The following is a 27,488-nucleotide window of genomic DNA, read 5'->3' on the forward strand; positions in this document are numbered from 1 at the left end:
AGCTCGTCTGCCCCAGCTCTGGGGAATTCTTCGGCGGGCCGGGCGGGTGGAGCAAAGCGCCAGCCCAGTGACCGGCCGGTAACTCTCAAATCCGAGACCCCGGCGGCGAGCGGCGGCGGCGCGCGCGCGGATTGGTCGCCGGGGCGCGCGGATTGGTCGCCGGGGCGCCCGGATTGGTCGCCGGGGCGCCCAGCCTGTGCGCCTGCGCCTTGCTTCGCCGCACCGCCCATCCCACCGTGCCGTCGCCCCTCCGCGGCCTCAGGAGTGATCGGGCGGCAGCCGCGAGCGGACGGCCGGGCGGGCGGACTGGGGGCCCGGCGTGCTCTCTGAGGAAGAGGGAGGGGGCCGTTTCCCCGGCCTCCAGAAGCCCCCGAACCCCCGCAGCGTGCCCAGCCGGCGAGGGAGAGGCCGCGGAGCCCCTGACGCCCCGCCCGGGGCCGCCGCCATGGCTGCCATGATGGATCGGAAGTGAGCCTCAGGGCGACGGCTGCCGGCGCCGGCGCTCCGAGTCCGGGTTCCGCTGCCGCTCCCGCCGGGGGAACGCGCCACGCGGCGCACCAACTTCTCCTATCTCGGCCTTCGCGAGCCCAGACCCTCAGCTCGGGCCCGCTGCCTCCAAGGCTGAGCGGCGGGGAGTGGCTCCCGGCCTCCGGCCCCGGTAGCAAGGAAGATGGCGGACCCGGCCGAGTGCAACATCAAAGTGATGTGTCGCTTCAGACCTCTCAACGAGTCTGAGGTGAACCGCGGCGATAAGTACGTCGCCAAGTTTCAGGGAGAAGACACGGTCATGATCGCGGTGAGTGACCCGAGCCGTCCCGCTCCTCGGGCCTGGCGGGGCCTGGCGTTCGGGGAAGTGGCAGGCGCGGGCGGAGGGAGCGGAGGGGCCGCAGAGCCCGGGGAGTCGGCCGGCGCCGGTTGCCCCCACCCCGCGCCTCCGCGCCGGCAGCCGCCGGGGACACGCCCCGCCTGGGCGCTGAGGGACTGTGGGGAGCGAGCCGGGCGCGCGCGTTTGCCGGGCGCGGGTGTCGGCGCGCCTGCTGGCGCGGGTGCGGGCGGTGGCTGGCCGCGCCCCGCGTCTGCCGGTCGTGAAGTGGGCAAGGGTCAAGTTCAGCCCGGAGCCTGGAGCTCCGAGACCAGCCAGCCCTCCGGCGCCCTCGACAGTCAGGAGCTCGGTTTATAGAGCCGGCGCTGCGTGCCGAGCTGTGTTGTTCCCCGCGGGAGGGGGAAGAACGGCCAGACCACTGCGAATACCCTGCACCCCCGAGGTGTGCCCACCGCCATTCGAGTGATGAAGGCAGTTTCATGTCACCAGTTGAAAGTGACTAATCGACGACTGTAGAAAGAAATCGTGAGTTTTCTTTTAAAATCTGAGTGATCAGTGTTGTCTGATCTTCCAGCAAATCTAGCTAATTCAGTTTGAGTCAAGTGTGTGCCTAGGGAGGAGTGATAACTTTTTGTGTGTACATCAAAGTGTGGTAAAAGCAAGCTTTTAAAAAAAGATAAAATTTGACCAGTAAACTAGATTTGTTGTTAGTATTAGATTTCTACTTCTACAGTTAAGATCTGTCTTGAAGAAGGTTGATTTTGGTAATCCCAGGCGTGGTGCCATATTGTCCCTTCGTAGTACGGAACGTAACAACCGGAGTTGGCTGGATCGTGGTCAGGAAGACCAGCATGTAAGGTTGATTTTTTTGAAGTCTGAGCTCTGGTATTGAGAGATCTCTGAAAAGAGCATCCCCAGTTCAAGGAGATTGCAATGGACAGTAAGAAACTGCATACAGAACAGGGAACAGTGACTAAAACGTAAGTTCATCTTTCTTGGTAGATGCCATGTGGCAGAACTTTTTTCTACATTGCTTTCATGGTTAAAAAAAATTTAATGTTTTTTTCTCTCATGGCATTCCACGTTTAGCGTATTGTTTGTGGAGAGTTTAATTCGGAAATAGGACAGAGGGGTCACAGGAGATGGGACATTGATGATTAAAAGTATTGATGTCTGAGATAGGTGAAAGTTCTTTAGAGTTTTTATGTGAAAGTTTCCAAAGCTCAGCTTTAGAAAATGAATGTCACGGCGTCAGAGTTGCTCTGTCGGCTTTTGGCAAACAAGTCGTTAGGTTACTAACAACTGTGAGCTCCTCCTGTGAAGACTGTCAGGCTGGTTCTTTGTTAACAAGTCCGCAAAAACTCTGGCTATAAATGACATCATAGTGAGGCCAAGAAGTTAAGCACAGAGGCAGTCCTTTCTCTTTAGGATGACATGCTTTACGTGAATCAGAGGAAGCTTGCAAGGCCTGCGTTGTTAGTGGGCAAACTAGAGGCTGCCAGTATCTCACCACGTTTCTCTGATTACTCGACCTCAACAGTGGTTGACACATCAAAGCTATTTTCCTTTTAGATTTGTATCAGGAATATCATATTTCTTCAGACTTGTATGTATGTATTTACACAAATCTATAAGTATCACTAAGATTCATTTGTTGGAATGCTAGAATTTAGAATTCGCAAAATGCATAAAGATTAGGTTAGAAAGCAACCTTCTGATGCAGCCCAAATATGACATATAATATGAGGAAAGAGTCAAATGAAGAGGAATAGTTACCACAGGAAGCACACATTTATTCTAGGTTGTTTCCTTTGGATAAAGTTGTTGTAAGTTCGTTATATAAGTTTCTTTAGTAATATAAATAAATTGAAATGATAATATTAGAAATATTGGATAGGTAGTTGAGTTGTGAGTCAGTAATGCACAGTTAGTTGGCCGTTAGGTAAACTGATAAACATTTTAGTCTGGTTTTTTTAAAAAGTATAAAAGCAAAAGTACAGCTGAGTAACATAGCATTAAAAAATGTAAGGCAACATGTTTAGTTCATTATTTGCAGGAGCTAATCTTTTGCATATAGTAAGTCTCATTCATTTTTTTAAATGAACTATTTTATTATTATAAAAGGTTTGGGAATTTATAAGGGCAGCTCAGAGGAGTAAAATTAGAAAGTCTCTAGGTAAAATTGTCTGTTGGTTTGTTTTGTTCGTTTTACTGGATCCTGATTGTGATTCAAAATAGTTTAAGAAGGAATTGCTGCAATGCAGCATTTAAAATTAAATTATTTTAAACATTATTTAAAAACAGTGTTCTGGTTAAATCAAAATTTGAAGAATAAGTTTTAGTTTATGATGTTACCAAATTATAAGTATAATCAGTGCTCATGTAGAAAATAACTTAAGCATTCTGGTTTTCATCTAAGTTCAGTTTCCAGTATTTTGTCCAAACTTGTTTCTTGTTATGCATGTAACGGGATTTTAATATAATGCGACTCCTCTGTTTTGTAGTTAGATTTTTTTTGAAATTATGTTCTTGGTGAAGTGCTATGAATAATCACATGTTGCATGAAATAAATGAATTATTTTCTTAAAACCTTTAGGTGATGCAGGTAGAATCTATTTGCTTTAAATAAGAGAAGTTTTTATCCTCAAGAAAGAGGGGACAAAGGAAACACCTTATGCAGTTCAAGTGAGCCTGCTGAAAACATCGGGGAAAATATCAATAGAAAAAATTACTCCTGTATCTATCTATGCGTCATAAAAGTGGAACATGCACTTTTACATCATTAGGTATCTTTACTAATGATTGTTCCTCATATGGTGTGCTGTAGAGGCTGCCAGGACCAAAAACAGGCTGTTGGAGTTCATTGAAATTAGAGGAGAATAAATTTAATTAGATCATCTTACCTAGTTCCTTGCCTACAGCACAACATGATGTCCCTTTTCAAGTGAAGGATGATTTGGTGTTTGATCCTGATTTCCTTAACAGTGATATTGAAAGAGAAGGAGCCATCATCACAGACCTTTACAATTGTGGAATGTTAGCCCACAATCAGTGTCAAACTAAGGAAAATTTAATATGATATAATCCCACGTGATCTGAAGATCACTATTCAGAATTCCAGAGAAAGGCATATCCCTGCCAGAAGGGTATCCTTCATAACCAAATTTGGTGTTCAGCCTGGTCTGTGCAAACTCCAACAGGAACCACTTCACTTAAGAAATCTAAGATATGGTTGCAGTTCAGATAAACTTATTCTTATTTGGTTTTGTCCTCTTGAAGTCTAAGTTAGATGTGAATGCATCTTGTGACTTGGAGTATCCCTGAATATTCATAGAAATAAAGGCTACATAATGTACATTTCAAGGCCAGGTTTTTAAAGAACCAAGGTCTTAAAATATAGGTATCCAGATATTGTTTTCCTTTGTTTAATTTATTTGACAGATTATTAGTTACGAGATGTGCCTTAATTATAGACCATTAGAAATAGTCTTTATGTTTTAGAAGTCTTGTTTTCATCCCAGAAAGCCAGGGTCGGTTAGTAACTTTATGGCTAGATCTCTAATCTAAACATTTGCCTTATTTAATAAAGTTATAATTTAGTTTCGGGATTAAGACAGTTTTGTCAACTTAATGCTAAGCACTTAATTTTTTATTTAACGGTGATGTAACACCTTTAAAAAATCACTCAATACCTGCTTGATTATTCTTATTTTTGCCTGTTCATATTCTTATTTTAGTAAGGTTGTAGTGGTGGTTTGTGTATCTGCTGTGGAGTGGTGCTAGAGTGAACAGCTGCATAAAGTACTTTTGAGGCAGGCTTGATTATTGCCCATTATTTTTGGCTTATCTCTTTCTGAATGGTTTATGAGCATTGTTTTTTATTGATGTGAAAATGGAGATATGACTTAAAGCTCAGTAGTCTATGTTCTTTCTACTCTTTAAATGTTTAAGAAAATTTTATTATTTGGCTCATTTTGGATGGATACAGTTGTACTCATACTTTTACTTATTTTCTATTGATTAACTTGTTTCTTGCAAGCAAAATTAGAATTAATCAGTTTAATTGTTGTTTTCATACTATTTTTTTACACATCTGTTATTAAACATATATTTTGGCTAATTGCAATCTCTTCTTGACTGTTTACCAGGTTGTGAGTTCTTTAACGCTAGAGGCTATCTCCATTTCAGTTGGTTATCGTTACTTGATCACTTATATTAGATCCTAGTATACATCTTAGCTTAGTACTCAAGACTTTCCCAGCTTTATTTTCTATTCTTTGAACTCTACAGTCTCTGTTAGTTAAGTATAATTTCTAAAATTGTACTTTTTTTTTACTCATTTACAATATCTAATACTTTGTAAGTGCTAAATATATGTTTGCTGGATAAATAAAGAGGGAAAATTAACTTTCTTTTTGCATAGAAAAAATATTAGCATGATTTATGTCAGGGTGGTTATTGTTCTTTTGATTGTATTTGTTTTTAGAATTGTTTATGATGAACACATCTTGTACAATCAGTGAAAGAATGGACTGTCTTTTTTTAGCCACACCTGTAGTGTTAAATATTAATGTGTCAATAGCATCTTAGCAAAAGGACACTTTTATGTATGTTATAGCCAAAGAATAATTAGATATTGAGACACCAAAGTGAGGTCATCTTAGTATATCCTTCAGGAATGTGCTCAGCTGCAGAAGGAAAACAGACAACTAATAGCAATTTAAATAAATAAGAGGTTATTTTTCTCATATAAAAAGTCTGGAGATGAGCCTTTATATTGCTATTACTTACTAACTCGTTATCGTCTGTCATTCTTAGTTAGGACTTTTCATCATCATATTTGTCATGTTTGCAAGATGGGTGCTACAGCTCCAGGCATTCATTCACCAAAGGAGAAGGGCAGCTTCAGCTGAGATGGTCCTTTTTATCAGGAAAACAAAACCCTTCTCTGAGACCTCCCAGCAGACCATCACTTACTTGCTAGTATCCAGAACTGGGTCATGTGGCCACTAGTTGCAAGGAGACTAGGCTTAGCAGGTGGTTAGCTTTCCGAACTATCTAGTGGTCCGTGGCAAGGGGAAGGGGAATTGCGAATGGCTTTGGATAGCCCTTTGAGAGTGTCGGCTTCATTCTTACTGTCGTTCCAAGCTTTGGGAAGGGGATTATGGCATATAGCTTCTAAAAAGATCTTTTTTAGCTGAAAGCTAGGAAGTGTTTCTATAATGTAAAGGATTTTTTTTCTGGAGTCATGATTGTTTTGTATTTTAGAGCCCAGCTTCCTTCCTTTCCTTTAGAAGAGACTAGAGAGCAGGGAGACACTTAATTTTAAATACCCAGAACCCCCTTGCCCCTCTCTCTCATCTTTACATGCCCACTTTCTCTCTTAGATTACGAGATTATTCCTGTAAGCATGTAAACTTACTCCGGTCTTGCCCATCTTTAAAAAATACCTCCCTTAGAGTGACAGCCAGATTTCTGCTCTGCTTGGTTACCTCCCATTCTTTTTTCAACGCATTCCAATCTGACCTTTGTCATTGGATATTTTTCAGTTTTGCCTTGACCTTACAGCTATATTTGGCACAGTCACTCCCTCCTCAAAAATTCTTCTTTGATTTGCATGCATGCTATACTCTATAATGTCTATAGTGATTTTTTTTTTTTATTTTGCACCTCTGGGCTCCTTCTCAAACTACATCAGCAGTTCCTTAAATGCATCCCCAAGGGTGGAGGCCCAAAATCATTTCAGGGGGCCCACAAAGTGAAAACTATTTTCAAAATAACACTAAGATGTTATTTGTCTTTTTCACTGTGTTGACATTTGCATTTGATCTTTGCTTCTTATACTTCAAACTTAACTTCCTTCTATTTCTTGAATGCTACAAGCTCCTTTCTGTCTTAGGATCTTTAATCATCCTATTCCCAATGCCTAGACTACTTCCCACACTCACCCTCCCTCATGACTAATACTGAAGAGAACGACAGTGGGCTAGGTGCTACTTATTCTTCAGATCTTAAACATCTCTTCTCCAGAGTATCTCCCTGACATTCTTCTGCCTCTCCCCAGACTCAGGTTCTCCTGTTAAGTGCTCTCATAGCACCCTGTTCTATGAGAATTCGAAGTCAAAATTCGAGTCACTTAATTGTTTGTCTGATGTCTGACCTGCTATTACTTATGTTCCACTAAAGTCGGGAGTAAATTTCTCTTGGTCATTCTATCATGGTGTCTGGCAAAATAGGCATCCCATAAATATTTGCTAATTGAATTAATGATTGAAAAGCTGTTGGAATAAACTGAAAAGCTGAATGGAGTGATGGAAGGAGCCCTCAACTGAAAGGAGATTTGGGTTCTAATTTTAATTTTGTCGTTAACGACTTTTGTACCTTTCAAAGACTGTTAGTTTCCTTATCTGCAAAGTGCTATTAGTATTGAAAATAGTCTCAAGACCTGCCAGAGTAGATGCTCATTAAATAAAAACTCACTGAGCAAAACTTGAGGGCCTAGTATAGTAGTGCTAGTTACTGTGCCAGGCCCTGGAGCTGCATCAGAGACTAAAACAGACATTCTTGGTTTTGTGGAGTTTATTCTAGTGGGTTTGTACTTGGTGATCCCTAAGATCTTTTCCACAAAGATTCTATGACATGAAGTGATGCGTAGTAGGTATCCTATTTTGAAGGTTAAATATCTGATGACATCTTTAAAGGAGCTTAAAAATATTCATTCACCTTTAATTTGTGTAGTTGAAACTTCTGTTTCTGTTTTTCAGTCCAAGCCTTATGCATTTGATCGGGTGTTCCAGTCAAATACATCTCAAGAGCAAGTGTATAATGACTGTGCAAAGAAGATTGTTAAAGGTAAATATACGTAGCCTGCTGAGTTGTCCCAGCAATAAGTAAAATTTTGTTTATGCTCTTTCCCATTTACCCAACATCTTATTTTTCATTTTAATGCTCCTTCTTAGTTAATTGCGGAAGAAAGTTTAAATAATAAAAAGGTAAATACCATTAGTGAACATACTATTGCTCAAATTCCATGATCTAGTTTATATACAGTACCTAGTGAAGGGTATTATAAAAATTATAGTGTTACATGCTTCTTGGAAAATGCATTTCTATTAGATATTCCCTGGAGAGTTTCTAAGGTAGCAATTCTAGAAATACAACAGCATGAGAATGAAGACAAAATGGCTAGACAGGTTTTTAAACGGTAGTAGAAAATGGCAGTCTATCATTCTTCCATTCCATTGTTATTCCTTCCCCAAAGACTTATCTTGTAGTCAACAGAGAAACCCTTGAGGAATTTAACAGGGGTTGCCAAGGGTGAGAAAAGTATGTATATCCCAGTTAATACTATTAACTTATTCTAGGATTTTTTTTTTTTTTTTAAGATTTTATTTTTTTCCTTTTTCTCCCCAAAGCCCCCTGGTACATAGTTGTATATTCTTCGTTGTGGGTCCTTCTAGTTGTGGCATGTGGGATGCTGCCTCAGCGTGGTTTGATGAGCAGTGCCATGTCCGCGCCCAGGATTCGAACCAACGAAACACTGGGCCACCTGCAGCGGAGCGCACGAACTTAACCACTGGGCCACGGGGCCAGCCCCATTCTAGGATATTTTTCATTTTATATTTTCTAAAACCATAGACTCCTAGAGCTGCGAGGGTATTAAGTGATTTTCTGCACTTCCAGTTACTACAGAAATCTCTTTTATCAAAGGGATCTTATAGTTAAATAGCCATTACTTTATGGTGCTTTATTCTGTTTTTTGACAGATCTAATTTTTAAAATGTGCTTCTTAGATTAAGGCCGTATCTGTCTTTATGCAACACCAGAGTAGAGGGGTTGGGATTCAGTATAAAAGTGGATAGGTTAAGATTAAGGAGCACAGACAGTTCATCCAGTAACAGGAGAAAAGAGAGTTTATGGATAGAAGTAGGTCTGCAGGTGTGATGAAGGGAAAATGTAGATGTTCTCTTCATATTAATTCATTTTGTCTGTGATTTGGGGAGCACAGTCATGAGAGTGAAGCTGGAGAGGAGGTTCTAGGAATAGATATGAAGTCATTCAGCAATAGAAGTGAATGGATTAGGGAAATGGGGCAGTATTGCCAGGTGGCATTAAGGGCTCACTTGAGGTTAGCTGCCAGAAGAGTTGAATTTTACCCAGGTGGGGTTTTGCCAGATGAGTACAAAAGAGGGAAAGAAGGGCAAGAGAATTGAGGATGTAGTCAAGAGAGTAAGAGAGTGATGATAATGGTCAGTCATGGAATGGTGGGTGAGGGGAAGGAGGACATGGGGGCTTGGAGGTGGGTTTGAGGGACAGTGAAAAAAGGTGTAAGATTAGTATGATATACTCTGAGTGGACTCAAAAGTTTGTTGGCATTAGGGTACTAGAAGGCGTAATGGGCGGTGGATACTTGAAATTGAGATTAGAGAGGCAGTACAGTTAGTAATGAAAAGGTCTAGAGTATGACCATGGAGTTGGCATCTGAGGAGTAAAGGACAAGTTCATGGAGAAAATTAGGTCAAGGATCTGAGAGGCAGGGTGTTTTAGTGGGATCATCTACATGGACATTGAAACCACCAAGAATTAGAACAGGAATGGTATTGGTGAGAGACAGTGGACTGGATGCTGAAATCTTCATAAAATGAGTGAGAATTAACTTGTGATTCTGTAAATGATTGCAACAAAGAGGAATAGGCAGTGTCATGTTTTTTGTAAGCATGAAATCATTTTCCAAAGGGTCTGTCCATCGTGAAACACAGTTATATTACATTCTTTTATTGTAACGTACTTTTGTTATCAGTACAGCCTAAGATTACGTTAGCATTTTTAATAATATAAAGTTAATTGATTCATGAACTCATGGGCAATTTAAATATACAGATCTTTTTCACATCTGCTGTAGCTAACATTAAACCCCAATCCATACTTGAATATTGAAGTTTTTAAATTTTTAAAGCAAGCCTTTAAAATGCAAATTCCATATTGTTGATTTTAGCTGTAGATCATATTTTGAGTTTTGATTTTATGTTTATCTTACTAGGGATCTAAGTTGGCTATCAGCATATTTGATAAGTCTGTTGTGTCAAGAACATTGAAGGTTTTGTTTTAAAGATCTTTATTTAAAGACATCGAAGTTTGAAAAATATTACTCTAAATCATTTATAAAATGCTTAAAGGGCCATGGTCCTTCGCCTGATCTTTTAAAAGCCGAATAAGATTGTTGGTAATTAATGAAATTGCACTGGGCGTTCAACCAACTTCAGATTCTCTTACCTATATAGTTGTATAGTTCTTAGCTTGTCAGCATCATCCATATGATGAAACTTGGATCCTTTTATGAAATCTTGGTGCATGACTGTGGTATTTCCCCAAAGTATCAGTTGAGTGACCCTCTCCGAACAGGAAATGAGGTTAGTTCAACGATAGCTTTTCCTTAGTGAAATTTTGGTATACTTGTCTGTAGTTCCAGGAATCTATCATTTTTCCCTTTTAGAAAATAAATATAACATTTACAAGTTAGTCATCTTCTGTTACCTTTGTTCTCTATGGCTTTTTGTTTCGTGAGGAAGATTGTCCCTGAGCTAACATCCATGCCAATCTTCCTCTACTTTTGTATGTGGGATGCTTCTACAGCATAGCCCGAGATCTGAACCTGCCAACTGTGAGCTGCCAAAGCGGAGTGTGCAAACTTAACCACTATGCCACCAGGCCTGCCCCTTTGTGTGGCTTTTACAACTTACCTATGGTAGCTGTGGGATTTTTATCCATGAAATATAATTCTCTTAGAACTAGAAACTTGGGCTTATTTAAAACCATTCTTTGGCTGTCCTACCCACCTCAACCTTAAAGTCTCTCTTGTCAGTGTTTATTCTGTTGTTCCGTTCTAAGGATAATGTTGAAGAAGATGGTATAAAATAGGAATACCTCTGTCTTACATCATCTGTTAACAGTGTATCATTTTTCTAGGCAATGCAGGTCTACTCATTCATTATTCTTTCTCTGAATATTTTAAAAGCTCTTTTTAAGGCCTTAGTTTTTGTTTTGTTTTTGTAAGACTTAACTTATCCTAAGCTTTTACCTTTCTCATGCTTTTCCACTGATTTTTATCTCTTGTACATCCTTGGTTATATAGTCTTTTAATAATAGATTCATACCTCCCTGTCTCAGACCTCTTTGAAATCTATTGTCCTGAAGTCCAGGTTTCTACTACCTTTTGTTCTGTTTTATTACTGTTTACAGTTCTAAGGTGACGTCATTCTCTTCCTCCAATTTCCCTCCTTTTCTCAAAATTTTGGTCGCTTTTACTTCACCAGCAAATTCCTGCTTTACTGTTGGGAACCAAGTTCTGAATAGCAGTTTCGTTCTTTGCCATATGGTTAAGAGCACAGGCTTTGGAGTCACACAAACCTAGATTGGATTCTAGGCCCTGACACTTTCTAGCTATTTGACTTTAGCAAGTTACCCAACCTTTCTAAGTCTCCGTTTTCGTTTCTGCAAAATATGGGTACTGTGAGGATTCAAAAATATGATTATGAAGAGAAATACTTCACCCAGGGCGTGGTAGAAAGTAAGCACACAACAGGTATCAAGTGCTATTTGTTTCCTCTATTTTCTTAGAGAATTATTTTCTTAATGTAATCAGCCATAATTGTACTTTGGATAACTTCTAGCCTAAGATATTTTTACTCTACAAAATTAGACTCCAAGCAGTTGTTACAGTAGAAGCTTTCTCTCACTGTCTCTTTCCTGCTTCTATGCCAGCTTTGTGGTTTATGTTAGAAAAATATCACCTGACTATGATGTCGTCCTTTTATCTCACACAGATGCTGTCTACCATTTTGGAGGAGCTTGGATGTAGTAGTTAATGGGTCTGGTCCTGGGCAAGGATGTGAACGTGGGAGAGTTACCAGTAGAGACATAGATTTAAGGAGAGAGATGAGGTGGGAATAGGTGCCTGGTGTGGTGTGAGAACAGGAAACCAATTAAATACATGGCAGATTGGACTTTAGACAGTCATTGGCAAACAGATCTGGGGGAAGACCGTGGTTAGAAAAACTGTTGGGAGGCAACAATCAGCAAAATGATGGGCCAGCTGGTATTTCTTCTGCGATGTGGATTTGATGAGCAAGCTGCCAGGAATGACCTGAAGGCAGCTAGTACTCTCTGGGCCCTTGACAGTCCACTGAGGTTGCATTGCTTTATAAATTTCTATACAACTGCATAACTTTATTATATATAGGGGCTGTTACCTTTCCCTTTTTATAGATGCATTAGATAGATTTTTTTCTTTTGAACAAGATTTACCCACCTGTATTCTCTCTTGAATTCTGAATCTGAGTAATATATGCAAGTTTGTTTCCCCTGTATTAAGTAATTGTTATATATTCAATACTTCCTTTATGCCAGGCATCAGACCAGGCCTTCATAGATCTCTGTTTCCCACCCTGGCTTCCTGACCTGGACTGTCTGCCATGGTATCCACCTCTAACTTTTTCAGATGTAGCCTGCCATATATTTTAGTTCTTGGTTTTCTTGAGAATATAGTATAGTGGTTAAGAGCATGTCTTTGGACCCAAGACTGTCTTAGGTTTGCATCCCAGCTCCATCTTATTATTTTACCCTGTCCCTGCCTCGGTTTCCTCATCTGTAAAAAAGGAACTAAAAAAGTGTCTTGTGTAGGGTTTTGTGAGGATTAAATACTTTAATATATGAAAAGTTATTAGAGCCTGGGACATTGTATGCTCTCAGATGTTAACAATAATAATTTTATATGATGTCTTCTAATTCTCAGTCTTCCCCTAAGCAGACGTTTTGCCGAAGTTCAGAGAGATTAAGTGACTTTCAGAAGGTGTTGTGCAGTTGTCTCACTTATTAAATATGTTTTTCTTGTTTACAAAGTGTGGCAGAAGTAATATTTATCCATAGTTGTTCACCTCCGTTTCTCACAAGAACAGCAAAAGTATATTTAAAAAGGAGATGCTGTGTGTTAGTGATCGTAGCAAGCATTTGAGTACCTCCTAGGGACCGGGCACTATGCTAGGAGTTAACACAGTCCTGGCCTCAAGGAGTTTACAGACTGTTAAGGAAGGCAGACAAGTAAATTGACTATTGCAATACAAGTGATAAGTATTATGATTAGCTGCAGATGCTATAAGAACACACAGGTGGGACTGTTACTCAGATTCATTTGAAAGTGGGTTGTGGAGTTGGGTTGGAGGAAGAAGAAAAGCCTGAGTTAGTCTCTAAGGATGCACAGAGTAGGAAGGAGAGGGAGGGATGCCTACCAGGCAGAGAAAAGACACATGGGCTAGGGCATGACCCCCTGAGAGTACTGTTGCGTACATACTTTATGGTATGACTGAAATTGAGCCATATGAAATTGTCAGATTTGATCATTTTTACCAACCTATACAGCAGCGTAAGACGAAAGGTAGTGGGAGATGGAGCTGAAAAAGCAAACGAGAGCCAGGTTGAAAAGTGCCTAATTTTGTCTGATTATGGATGTGTGCTCTCTAGGATTTTCAAATAGATGAGTATTATTTGTATTTTTTTATAAGTTTGTACTTAAAGTATATGCATTTCGTTATATATTAATTTTACCTCAGAAATAAAACTGTGAAAGACCGAATTCTAGTTAAGGGTATATGCATGGTGAAGTATTTAGGTGGAAGTCTGCAGTTTACTTCGAAATGCATTAAAAAAACAAGATGAATAGGGGCCGGCCCGGTGGCGCAGTGGTTAAGTTCGCACAGTCCTTTTGGTGGCCCGGGGTTCGCCGGTTCAGATCCCAGGTGTGGACATGGCACTCCTTGGCAAAACCCATGCTGTGGTAGGCATCCCACGTGTAAAGTAGAGGAAGATGGGCATGGATGGATGTTAGCTCAGGGCCAGTCTTCTCAGCAAAAAGAGGAGGACTGGCAGTAGTTAGCTCAGGGCTAATCTTCCTCAAAAAAAAAGAATAAAGATAAATAGATACATAATTAAAGCAAACACTAAAATGATCAAATGTTAATGGTAGAATCTTGGTAGTGGTTATAGGAGTGTTCACTGTAAAATTCATTCAGTTTTTCTGTATGTTTAGATTTTTTAGTAATAAAACGGGGGTTAAATCACTATAGAAGGCAAAGTCAGGAATGGATTTGAAGGTAGGCAAGAAGGGATTATTTTTCTAAATGGTTAAATTTTATTATTTTAGTGATAAACTTGATGTATCTAGAAATCACCTAATCAGTCGCTCTTATCTCCCCTGCACCCATAGTGGGTGCTCAGTAAATATTTGAATGTTGGATATTCCATAATCTCTGTAAACATAGGAGATTTTTAAAGTTATGCTTGAAATCCCAAATACAAATGTGTTGCTTACATTTATTAACCTGGGAGCCTTTGTATAATATAGTTTCACATAACACAGATGTACTCTGATATCATATAGATATATGCTGCTAATAGGATCTTGGGAAAGTTGCATGTTCATTCACCTACAAATGTTTTTTAAGTACCTATTGTGCTAGTTGCTGTAGATAAGGGGATCATATCATGAATGGACCTTTTATAGATTTAACAAAAATTTGGAATTTATGCTTAGGTTTTGTGTGATTGATCCAAAGATCTTAAACAGGGTATGATGTAGACATTCTGAGAACGATTATATATACAGGAGGTGAATTGGAAACCTCTAGAGCTTTTTTCTCTAGATGATTTCTTCAGCATTGCTGACAGAAGTACTGTAATCCCATCTATTTTAAATGTGATTCTTGAAATTATTTTGCTTCCCTTCTTATAAAACTGAAAAGATTTTAAAGGAAAGTTTCAAATGTTCGAGTCTGTTAAAATCTTCCCAGGGAAGTAAGTACTGATGCCTTCTTTTCATGTTAATAAATGTTTATGTAGGAAATCTGTTATCTAGTTAGTTGTGCCCAAAGTTGAGATTGTTCTTGCTTTTCTTTTCTTTTTTAAAGATTGGCACCTGAGCTAACATTTGTTGCCAATCTTTTTTTTCCTTCTTCTCCCCAAAGTCCCCCTAGTACATAGTTGTAGGGCCTTCTGGTTGTGCTGTGTGGGATGCCACCTCAGCATGGCCTGATGAGCATGGCCAGGTCCGCACCCAGGATCCAAACCAGTGAAACTCTGGGCCACTGAAGTGGAGGGCACAGACTTAACCACTCGGCCACAGGGCTGGTCCCCTTTTCTTTTTTTTTTTTAAATCATCAATTAAAAAAACAAAGATTGCTTGCTTGCTAATTTACCTTCCACTGTTACCGTCTGCTCTTGCCAGTAGAGGCTTCTCTTTTTACTGAGGTTTCCTCTAGAATGGAATGTAATTTCATAGTACCTTTCTTGTTAGCAAAAGCAAAACAGAACGGAGCCCCTGAAAGATGGCAGTCAAGTCACCTTCTCATTAACTCACATTCCCTTTTTTCCCCTTCACCCTAGTACAGGAAGATACTTAAATGTTAATGGTTGTTCTTGTGGTACACAAAGGGCTAAAAAAGATATTTTTTAATTTCACAGGAACTTTCTGATGATTGATTTTATGGTAGGACTGGGCTTGTTACATTGTGTGTAGGGAGGAAGGATGGGTTTGTGAGGTTTAACCATGAGTTAACCGCAAATCAGTAGTCCTGTTTCTAAAAGCTAATTTGTATGTATATGTAAATTAGCAGAGCATTTTTTTCTTTTAGATCACATAAAGCTTTGTAATACAGATGTAATGTTGTTTGAGATGTACATTGACATAAGAGATGATTATAGGCTATGGAATTTAAAATTTGTTTGCTATTAATCACAGAAAATAATCTGGGCCGGAAGGAAAGTAATTGCTTAGATGGACCATCACTAAGAAAACTACTATTAAATATAGTCTTATTTATTTCCTTTACTATCTTTATAAATCTTTTATGTACCAAACTTTGGTTTTGATGGAATCTTTCATATTAGTGTAAAGAAAATCTAAATCTTCCTCACCATTCTTCCTGCAAATATTTATGCAAATTTGATTATGCATGGATAAGAAACAGGGTTAACGTGTGTGTGAATTTTTTTAGTGTTTTCTAACATTCTTAAGTAATTTCTTATGAATCTTGCTTGAGGAAAAAAAAATCCCCTGAAATATAAAATCCCTTATTTTCTCAATAGACGTACTTGAGGGATACAATGGAACAATATTTGCATATGGACAGACATCTTCTGGGAAGACACACACAATGGAGGTAACATTTTATAATCTGTACTTGGAGGTGATTTGGAGTACAGACAGTACATTCATTCATTATTTGTGAAATTATTTTACCGTGCTTAAACATCTTTGTTTATTCTTTGTTTCTCTTATACGACTAATATACAGGTAACGTTGGAATCTTAATTAGTTCTTGAATTTGAATAGTGAAATTATATCTAGCTTTGTTTTATCAGTTAGCATAACCACAAAATTATGAATATTTTAGAATTAAATAGGAATTTTCTGTCACTTTATAATAATGATAAATTTTGAAATTTTGATTGTTTATATTTTCACTTCTATTCAGAGCAGTTAAAATTTTCTCCTCCTTTCCCTGAAACTCCCCCCACCCCCACCTTACCTGCCACTCTTCTCTGGTAAGACTGTCTGCCCAATTATCGGTGCCACTGTTAATAATAGATGTTGACCTGATCAAGCTTTGCTTCTGGAAAACAGCCTCTGATCGTCTGCCACTGCTACAGAGCATCTGCTTTTACCGTTTATCTGAGCGTACTATCTAAAGTAATGCTATTTTAGTGTAACTCACGTTACTCATGTTCATAGAGTCGTAGAGAAAGGACATTCCTACCATTTCTGTGAATTTGACTTCAAGTAGAAGGAATAATTCAGGTGTATATGGAAGGAAGCCAAAGCATTTTCCTAGAATGTTTCATTTACAAGCGTGAATAATCTAAATCTAATGATTAAATAAAAAGCTAAGATCAGTTCGTAACCCATGTGGTGGACATAGACTATTTATGTGTAACTTAACAAAATATGTAACAGTTGAATTGGGTTTTCTAGATATTTGTAGAGCCATTTTCTCTCCAAAATGGCAGTAATTAGAATTCCCATCTTCTCTTGATTGTAAATTGTAGATTAAAAGTTTTTTTTTTTTTTTTTTAAATATTTATTTTTTCCTTTTTCTCCCCAAAGCCCCCCGGTACATAGTTGTGTATTCTTCGTTGTGGGTTCTTCTAGTTGTGGCATGTGGGACGCTGCCTCAGCGTGGTCTGATGAGCAGTGCCATGTCCGCGCCCAGGATTCGAACCAAGGAAACACTGGGCCGCCTGCAGCGGAGCGCGCGAACTTAACCGCTCGGCCACGGGGCCAGCCCCTGTAGATTAAAAGTTTTGAATTTTAATTCGTACTTTCTAGTTTGTTTAAGAAGTCTAATTTTGTTTTCTCTTTAGGGTAAACTTCATGATCCAGAAGGCATGGGTATTATTCCAAGAATTGTGCAAGATATTTTTAATTATATTTACTCCATGGATGAAAATTTGGAATTTCATATTAAGGTAAAATCTTTGGGGAAAGATTATATTTCATTCTACATCTAGGATAAATTTTGTTCCAAAAAATAATAAATGTTAAGTTCCTTTTAAAAAATATTTTTAAATATTTTCAAAATTATTTTATGGACAAATATAGTGAAAAGATCATTAGAGTTAGTAAACATGGATTCTTCATCTGCCATTAGTTGACCTTAAACGTAAAATAAAGGAGTTTGTTTTAGTGTGGAACTCAAAGGTTCTTGCTACTTTAATTAATTCATTTTAGGTGAATATATTTGTAGTGAAAATTGCTTTTTAGTTATGTAAGCTAATTTAGGACTTCCCATTAGAATATGAGCTATGGCTGTGTTGTTGGTAACTCTGACCCCCTGGCAGTTGGACCCCAATAAATATTTACTGAATAAGTGAATAAATTATTTTATAATTTTAATTGGTTGAGCTTTTTTCCTTTTGTTTCTTTGTCTTTTAGGTTTCATATTTTGAAATTTATTTGGATAAGATAAGGGACCTCTTAGATGGTAAGTTAAATTCTTCCTCTTTGATTGTTTTAGAATATCACATTACTTTTTTTAGTAGTGGATGTGAGACCATTTCTTGGTAAACTATATGAAATTGACTTGAATTATAGGAAACAGACATTTAAAATTTTTTCTTTTAAAGTTTTCGTTGAATGCCTTTTGACATATAGAATAATTATTATTTAAAGCACATATTTATGAGTCCTCTTAAATAGTAATTTAGAGCATTGGACTGGAATTAGAGAGCTTGACTCCTGAGGTCTAGTCTTCTCTCAGCTGTCAATTAGATATATATTGTCCTTGGGCATTGAACCACTCTGGCTTAATGTTCTTATTTCCAAATGTTGGTGATAGAAGTTGGACTGGACCTAAAATTCTATATTGCTTCATTGTTTTGTCTTTAAATCTCCTACTGTTTTTACAGGGTCTTACTTTAATAGTGATGTTTTCATATTTTTAAAGTTTGCCTGTTATTAGGCTGCTCAGGAAAGGAAACAATCAATTGAATTAGCTATTTCACAGCCAGTGTTAGAGTTTAGGAAAATAATACTAATTTATTTATTTTTCTTTTTCAGTTTCAAAGACCAACCTTTCAGTTCATGAAGATAAAAATCGAGTTCCCTATGTAAAGGTACTTAAAATGTAGAATGATTGTTTAGAAAAGCCCTCTAGTAAAATTTTTTAATAAAATATCCATACTTAAAAAAATTATTTTACAGGGATGCACAGAGCGTTTTGTATGTAGTCCAGATGAAGTTATGGATACCATAGATGAAGGAAAATCTAACAGACATGTAGCAGTTACAAGTAAGTAGAATATTTTTTAACGCTAGTTTAAGTTACAAAACTGCCTTAAAATATCTTTATCAAGTTGATTAATTCTAAGACTTTCCTTTGTAAAATAATGCTTTAGAGATTATTAGTAAGGCAAAAACATCTGGCAACTGTTATTGAATTCTCTACCTTTTCAAGTCCTGTTTAAATCACTTTTTCCTGTTTGTTCACCTAACGTTCCTCAAATTACACCTTCTCCTCTATCTCCCCGAAGCAGGAGCCTTATTTCCAGCTGTAATGATCTTGCCTAAACCATGCAGTAATTTTGAAGTAATCTTCCTGCTTAAAGTCATCCCCCATCACATATATTTAAAATGAACTTTCATGACTTCCCTGTTCTTATGCAGTAAAGGTGAAACCACATACTGTGGCACATGTGGCCCTCACTTATATGTCTCTGCACATGCGGGGTGTTAGCTTTTGCAGCACGTACTTTGTTATCTCGGCACCACCATCTGCTTTTACCTACCCAGTATTCCAGGCATTCTGAATGACTGTTTTTCTGAACATTCCAGTCTTCATTTACTAGTTCATTGTGATCCTCTCTCTGGAAGGACATTAACTAATGACTTCCACCATTATTTCCAACCACTTGTCCATCTTTTAGTCTCAGCACATATATTTTCTGATTATCTTAGACGAATTAACCTCTCAGTGAAAATACAAACATATGTCGTATGCCACCCCAGGAAGATACAAGTATCTGGCTTAGAATACCTAAGAGAAGAAATTCACTGTAATGGTTAAAAGACCAGAAAATAAGCCAGATTTCGAAGTCCACCCTCTCGATTTACCAGTTGTCTGACTTGAGCAAATTATTTAACTTCTCTTTGCCTCAGTTCTCCCCATTTATAAAGTGGATGTAATCATAGCAGGTATTTTTGTTAGAATTTAATGAGTTAATGTATGTTAAAGTGTATAAGTTTTGTTCTTGTTAAAAATAGCCATCTTCCATAATTGAGTTGAAAGTAGGGGCAGTGTCGTGTGTGTGTGTGTTAGCACATAGCAAAGTTCTCTTGTGCATAGTATAACAAATATTTGTTAAATAAATGAAGGAATACTGGAAAGAAAAAGTACTTGGAAAAATCAATTTTTTGTTCTTAAGCACTTTTTCTTTTTACTTTGTGTATGTTAATTCCAAGAAATAAAATTAAATTTTTATGTTGTTTTGGGTGAGTGTAAAACTTAGTTCATATGAGGATGTGAGGAATTCAAAGATGATCTCTATAAAGAAAAGGAATATTGCTATTTATAAGTTAAGAAAAATTAATTGCTTAAAACTGAAACACTAACTTAAAAGAATTCTATGATTTTTATTTTTAAACATTCTGCATCACCCAGCTGGGCAGCTGAGAACATTCCCTTGGAATGCATCCCCAGCACTATCAGAGGAGTGCGTAGAGAGCCATGGTTCAGTGTGTGATGCCTTTTTATGTCCTAAAAGAAAGAAATGCATTTCTCTTTTCAAAAGAAAAAAAAGAAAGAAATCATTAGTAAGAGCCATGTTTGCTTATAGTTGTTTGTGTAATTTCATTGCAGATATGAATGAACATAGCTCTAGGAGTCACAGTATATTTCTTATTAATGTAAAACAAGAGAACACACAAACGGAACAGAAGCTGAGTGGAAAACTTTATCTGGTTGATTTAGCTGGTAGTGAAAAGGTAAAATGTTTATATTCTGATAGATATTTAAGCATTTTTATAAACTCTAGCTTGAGTTTGGACTTACACATTAGTCATTGATACATCCTGAAGACTTTTATGAAATTGGATTTGGTAATATTTTTGAGAATTAACGAGCAGTGTTGTCAGTGCTTTATGATTATTTAAACTGAGTAGTCAGTTCCGAATTATTGTCATTTGGGACATAGTTGGGCCAATTCAACTAACAGGGATTACCTTTGATTTAAGATGTATGTTTTTATTGAGAACTTGTTTGGCATGTGTCATTATGAATTTTACTAGGTCTCCTTGTCCTAATTTTTGGTAGTATGTTTTATCCATATTGGCAATAGGTTCCCTATGAAAACTTTCTAGTTTGGTTGTATTTCTTTCCTTTGGATGATTATTTCATTATTACAGTCCTTTACAATCTGATTCTCTTTATCTCAAAATCAAAATAAGTTCAAATGTTTTAATATTGAACCTCTGTGACTATTTGTGCTGTTCTGCTAATTTTGTTTCTTATTAGAATGACACACCTATTCCCTTCAACTCAAAAGTCTTAGATGCATCCTTCAAAGCCTATCTCTAATTTTGTGAATTCTGAGGAGCTCTTTAGCCAACTTTGCTACCATGTTGCTATCCTATCTTTAACGTATGTATTTTACATTTTTTAAAAAGAAGCAAGTTTGCTTAAATATTTAAATTCCATCTTTGTTTTCCAAAAGTTACATCATCAACATTATGCTTTAGCAAATTTTGAAAGGTTCCTTTTTTCTAATGTAGTAAAGAAGGCTAACAAATTAGTAAAGTACAAATGTAAACGTGGCAAAGAAAATCATCTTAAACTTGTAATTTTGTTTCATTCTTTTGAAATCGTATGTATAGGTGAGTAAAACTGGAGCTGAAGGTGCTGTGCTGGATGAAGCTAAGAACATCAACAAGTCACTTTCTGCTCTTGGAAATGTCATTTCTGCTTTGGCTGAGGGTAGTGTGAGTATATATGTCTTGTACTTTCCTGTTGTTATCTTATGGGGAATTACTTAAATACAGATGTGTGTATATGTATGCATGGATGTGTGAGTGAGTGAGTGAGGGAGAGAGATTGACTACATTTAAATCAGTATGTGTGAATTAGTTGTCTTTTAGAAAATTTATAGTGTTAGTGTATATGTTGTAGTTCCCATTTTAATATAAGTAGTTAAAGTAACTGAAATCACTTTGTAATTTATTTAAAGTAGTTTATATAATATGCTTTATTATTTAGAAATCCATTGGTCTTCTGTGCTTTTCTGTTTGTTTTTGTATGTAGACGTATGTTCCATATCGAGATAGTAAAATGACAAGAATCCTTCAAGATTCATTAGGTGGGAACTGTAGAACCACTATTGTAATTTGCTGCTCCCCATCGTCGTACAATGAATCTGAAACAAAATCTACGCTCCTGTTTGGTCAAAGGTTTGTTTTTAAAAAAATGCAAAGTCTAAAACAGGCCTTTTGTTTATTAAGTTTAGGAAAATATCAGTTAGATATTATTCAAATTAGTGCATATTGTTAGTGCACTAATACAGCTTTTTAATTGAGAGATAAAGCAAGGTCCATTTTTTAGGCTGCTTGGGTTTGAATTATGTTTACTGCATGTTAAAGTCAAATGTTAACTTTAGTCACATTTATATGAGAAGCTTTAATTCAGCATTAAAGAAAAGAAACATTTGAATGAGATAATAAAGTCCTGACAAATAGAATCCTATGTTAAGCCTGTTGACATTTGTGACAGCTTCAAATAGTGAGATAACCATATATGAGATGGTTAGCCTAGGAAAATCAATAACGATAACTTTTAGACCTTCAACAATAATTTTTTTTCTTAATTTGGCCTTCCAAATGAATTGGAAAAATATAGGCCCCTGTTTTTTACCTCATCAGGTTGTTGATTTTTTTTTAAGCTATTCACAGATGTAGGGGCTGACCCAAACCTATTTGGGTTGTGAATAAGCACTAAGCCAGTTATAACTTAGTATTTAGTCAGATAACTGGACAGGAATAAATTACGTAGCCATATAAACATAGATTATATACAGATATAAATACCAGTTGAAAATCATTTCAGTCACATTCTTTTTTCCTCCAATTACTTACTTCTCTTAGGGCCAAAACAATTAAGAACACAGTTTGTGTCAATGTAGAGTTGACTGCAGAACAGTGGAAAAAGAAGTATGAAAGAGAAAAAGAAAAAAATAAGACCTTGCGGAATACCATTCAGTGGCTTGAAAATGAACTCAACAGATGGCGTAATGGTAATAACTTAAGAGTTTGTCATTTTCAGATTGTTGAATACAGATTTAGAGCTGTTTTATAAATTTGACATTCTCATGTGAGTATAAATAAGAAAAATAGATCATATTCATTTTCACTTTTTAGGCATTAGGGATTGTCAAATAAAAATGAATGAAATGTTTTACATGAAGTTTTGATTTTACCTGAAATATTAAATAGGCACAAAGGCCAACTGGGAAGCCATAGCAGTCACAAGATGGCAAGGTGCCTAGATTAGAGTGGAAGCAATAGAAATTACAAGATTGGTGATTGAACTTAGAAGATGGGGTAGAGTCAGAGGTAATTCTAGCTTTTCAAATCTCAGGGACTGAGCTGATGAGTTGGTAAGAGTTGCTGAAATTGAATCAAAGTTAGAGTAGTTTTACAGGTGAGTTTTTATTAACCATTCTGTTGTCTTATTTTAGGAGAGACAGTGCCTATTGATGAACAGTTTGACAAAGAGAAAGCCAACTTGGAAGCTTTCACAGTGGATAAGGATATTACTATTACCAATGATAAACCTGCAGCCACGATTGGAGTTACTGGAAACTTTACTGATGCTGAAAGAAGAAAGTGTGAAGAAGAAATTGCTAAATTGTACAAACAACTTGATGACAAGGTTGGTATTGTTCATGTTCTATTTTGTTTTAGAATATTTTTGACATGGGTATTTTTATTTACTAATTTCAATATTATGAGTTCTTCTGACCTATATACAGCTCCCTTGATATCTCTTAACCTATTGAAAATCGTTACTTCCTTGATTTCTCTTTACCTTTTGAAAATCATTGTATTAGCAGAACATGTAGAATTAGAATTTTCATCTCTGTAGAAACTATGTAGGAGGCATATCCCTCTGCCCCCCTTTTTTTCCGTCTTAAAGAACTTCCTAAAGGAAATTTGGTATTGGGTCTTCAGAAAGCCTTAATGAACTGGCCTCTTAGAATCAGGGATATGAGAACTCTAATAAAAGATAAGGCAAGAGATTAGATCGAGGGAACAGAATAGAGTGGAAATAGTATCTTCTGCTTTGATTATGTCAGTCTGTAGTGTGAAAAATGACAAATTATGAACTAAATAGAGAGGAAGGGAAAAAAGAGCAGGACGGGCCTGGTGGCAAAGTGGTTACGTTTGCGTGCTCCACTTCAGCGCCTTGGGGTTCGCAGGTTCAGATCCTGGGCACAGAGCTAGCACTGCTCATCAGGCCACGCTGTGGCGGCATCTCATAAGATAGAGGAAGATTGGCACACATGTTAGCTCAGCAACAATCTTCCTCAGGAAAAAAAAAAGACTGGAAGAAAATAGTTCTGGTTTTGTTTTTGTCCTTTGTTTTTAGGTGGTATTTTTTATGTATTTTAAGCAAAGATGGCAGGTTTGACGTGGCTGCATGGCCATTATTTTCAATAATAGCTTTAAACATTATTTCTTAGCATTTAAAATATTTAATGACTAGCTTTCATGAACATAAACTTTGTTTCTTATTGGATGATAAATGTTACAATTGATAATTGAAAGAAATTCCATCTGTTTTCAACATTTTCTTAAGAAACGAGATCATAATAAGCTATGTTGAACTTGGAGAAACAGTTTTGAAATATTGGGGGTGGGTAGTTATCTTAAAATTTGTGTTAGGAAACAGAACCAGGTTGTGAGCTACTTGGTTAACATGTTACTTTAAAATTCTAGGATGAAGAAATTAATCAACAGAGCCAGTTGGTAGAGAAACTGAAGACACAAATGTTGGATCAGGAAGAGGTAAATTGAATACCTTTCATATTCCTTCCGGAAAAGCTTTATAGTTTGTCATTAGCATTTAAACATAAAAGATGAAGGAATCCACATAGCTCAGAATATACTAGAGTACTTTTTAAAAATTTTTGAATATGTCCATGCTTTACTATGGATGTCTTGTGACACTGATATATGCATTGAAGGAAAGATTGACTTCCTCTTAAGATTTTGGGTCTTTTAAAGTTTGAATTCTGTCTAACTAGAGTGGAGGGGATCACTTTTTAGTATTTATTCCTTAACACACATCTGTTGGACTTTTTAACACTGTCTTCTACTTCCCCTGTTTGAAGTACAGTGCTATTTTATCTCCTTATTCTCCTTAAAACATTTTTTATTGGCCCTTGGGAAAGACTTATACTGAGCTGGAGTAACCTTAGACTCCCCCTCCCTTAATGAGAAGTATTTCCACATGGAAATGAGGGAAAGGACATAAAAAGCACGTTTTATTCTCATTCATTTACTTAAACACACTAAAGGGTCTGAAGGGATTATTAAAGAGAAAATATTGGTTTCTGAATTGCATGACTTTACCTTTAATAATTGTATAATTTTGAGTATGGCTAACTGTGGGAATGAGGATGTCAGTGAATAGAATCATTTTTTACTCCTTCACCATTTCTACCCTCTTCTAACCTATTGTTCATTTCTGCCATCTTTACATTCATCTTAGTTCTTCCAAGTTTCTCCTCTCTAGTTTGTCACCTAGTTTGGTCCTTCATTTTATCTCACCTGGTAGAGCAGGGGGATGATTGAAAAATGGTCTTTCCTTTAAGGTTTGTTTTGGGGATGGGCCAAAGACTGTATATCTTCAATAAGAAAGAGTTATCCAGGGGCTGGCCTGGTGACGTAGTGGTTAAGCTTGCGCACTCCACTTCAGCCCAGGGTTGTCAGATTCCGATCCCAGGCCCGGACGTAGTACCACTCGTCAAGCCTTGCTGTGGCAACATTCCACATAAAATAGAGGAAGATTGGCACAGATGTTAGCTCAGCAACAATCTTCCTCACAAAGAAAACAAAAAAGAGAGATCTATCATCAGTCAAATTAGTCCTGGTCATATCATCTTTATCCTTATTCCAACTATAACATTGTTTCTCAAAGGGTACTAGTAGCATTTGCATAATTCTTCATTATATTGTTCTGTCCTGTGCTTGGAGGACATTTAGCATCCCTGGCCCCTACTTCTAAGTGCCATTAATGTTCTGCCCGATTATTAATACTCGCACATCTTTTCAGATGCCCCTACTTAAGAGCTACTGTCCCTGAATGATTGCAGTATCCTCCTAACTAGTCTCTTGGCTTCTCTAGCTAAAATTTTATATGCTGATACCAAGTTTTCCTGAGCATAGCTCAAATGCCATCCCATCGTGACCAAAGAAAATCTTAACATTTTTGTGGGGGGGGGAGGGGTGAGGCAGATTCCCCCTGAGCTAACATCTGTTCCAGTCTTCCTCTTTTTTGTATGTGAGCCACTGCCACAGCTTGACCACTGATGAGTGGTATAGTTCTGTGCCTGGGAACTGAACCCAGGCTACCAAAGCAGAGCATGCCAAACTTAACCACTAGGCCACAAAGCCAGTCCAAGAAAATCTAAACTTTTAAGCATATCTTCTAAACATGTACTAATTTCTTTTTCTATGCACACTGTTTATGAACCTAGAATGCCTTTTTCTTTCTGTTAACATTAATTTGCAGATGACTAAAATCTATCTATCCTAGCCACCTTCTCCATAAATACCCTACAAAAGTATCCCCCTATACTACCAAACACTTTGTCTATGTCCTGTCCCTCCTTTATGGCTCTTATATTCATTTCATCTTGTAATTTGTTTATGTACCTGTCTGTCTTCTGTTCGATTCCTCAAAGGCAAAGGCGTTACTTGATTTCCTTTGTCTCCCGCAGTGCCTGTACATAGTAGGCATTCAGTGAATCTGTTGAATTAATGTTAACCACACTTACTGGCATCCACATTTAATTCCCTTTGTGTTTAGCAAATGGTAAAGCAATTAGATTTTTTGAAACCTGTATACTTTTGGCAAAAATGGGTGTTTTACTCTTTTCGTGTAGCTTCTGGCGTCTACTAGAAGGGATCAAGATAATATGCAAGCTGAGCTGAATCGCCTGCAGGCAGAAAATGATGCCTCCAAAGAAGAAGTGAAAGAAGTTTTACAAGCCTTAGAGGAACTTGCTGTCAATTATGATCAGAAGTCTCAGGAAGTTGAAGACAAAACTAAGGAATATGAATTGCTTAGTGATGAACTGAATCAAAAATCAGTAGGATATAGTTTTGTTTTCCTTCTTAAGGCTTTAGTACAAGTATTCATCATTGAAAAATTACTGAAGTATACAGAAAGTAGATAAAACATGCCAACCATCTAGAAAACTGTCAGTTTTATTCTAACATTAATTTGTTCAGATTCAGTTTCCAAAAATAACCCATACTCTGGTAATAAGCAAAAATCACATCTGATTAATTTGGAAGTTACCCATTTCTAGACAGAAAGTATTACCCAATCTCAAAGATTAGGGAAATAATAAAAACTACCCGCTCTTAATAGAGTACGATATGGCTACTTAACATAGTCTGTCAAGTCTAAAATACTTTTTAAAGTTTGAGCTGGGAGCTATCCCAGAACTCAGTAGAAGTTTGAGAAAATGAAAGCAGAAAATAATGGTTTTGCGACTTCTAGGTGAAAACTTGAAATACCTGTCAATATTTAATTTGTTCATTTAATAGATTTAACTGTACCTTTTGTTTTTGGTTCTATTAGGCAACTTTAGCAAGTATAGATGCTGAGCTTCAGAAACTTAAGGAAATGACCAACCACCAGAAAAAACGAGCAGCAGAGATGATGGCATCTTTACTAAAAGACCTTGCAGAAATAGGAATTGCTGTAGGAAATAATGATGTAAAGGTAAATATAATACCCCAAATATTATGACGTGTACATAATTCATACTTTTGTTTACTGTTTATTTTTTACAAAGTCCTTTTCATACCCATTATCTCATCATCACAATAATCATGTGT

General features: G+C 37.4%; 1 protein-coding gene across 1 annotated transcript in view; it reads left to right on the forward strand.

Annotated features, from left to right (window-relative positions):
• Nucleotides 1–234: 234 nt before the first annotated feature.
• Nucleotides 235–27,488, forward strand: part of KIF5B (kinesin family member 5B) — a 43,447-nt gene continuing 16,193 nt past the window's right edge. Inside the window, exons 1-15 of the mRNA XM_046678520.1 lie at nt 235–796; nt 7,588–7,675; nt 15,959–16,032; nt 17,234–17,338; nt 17,805–17,853; nt 18,429–18,484; nt 18,573–18,660; nt 20,227–20,351; nt 21,240–21,344; nt 21,664–21,809; nt 22,500–22,648; nt 23,093–23,286; nt 24,354–24,422; nt 26,525–26,731; nt 27,229–27,372. Coding sequence (XP_046534476.1) covers nt 671–796; nt 7,588–7,675; nt 15,959–16,032; nt 17,234–17,338; nt 17,805–17,853; nt 18,429–18,484; nt 18,573–18,660; nt 20,227–20,351; nt 21,240–21,344; nt 21,664–21,809; nt 22,500–22,648; nt 23,093–23,286; nt 24,354–24,422; nt 26,525–26,731; nt 27,229–27,372 — 1,725 coding nt within the window. The 5' untranslated portion in view covers nt 235–670. The remainder of the gene's footprint in view (nt 797–7,587; nt 7,676–15,958; nt 16,033–17,233; nt 17,339–17,804; nt 17,854–18,428; nt 18,485–18,572; nt 18,661–20,226; nt 20,352–21,239; nt 21,345–21,663; nt 21,810–22,499; nt 22,649–23,092; nt 23,287–24,353; nt 24,423–26,524; nt 26,732–27,228; nt 27,373–27,488) is intronic.

Source organism: Equus quagga, chromosome 12 (genome assembly GCF_021613505.1).
Source record: "Equus quagga isolate Etosha38 chromosome 12, UCLA_HA_Equagga_1.0, whole genome shotgun sequence".
Classification (NCBI taxonomy): domain Eukaryota; kingdom Metazoa; phylum Chordata; class Mammalia; order Perissodactyla; family Equidae; genus Equus; species Equus quagga.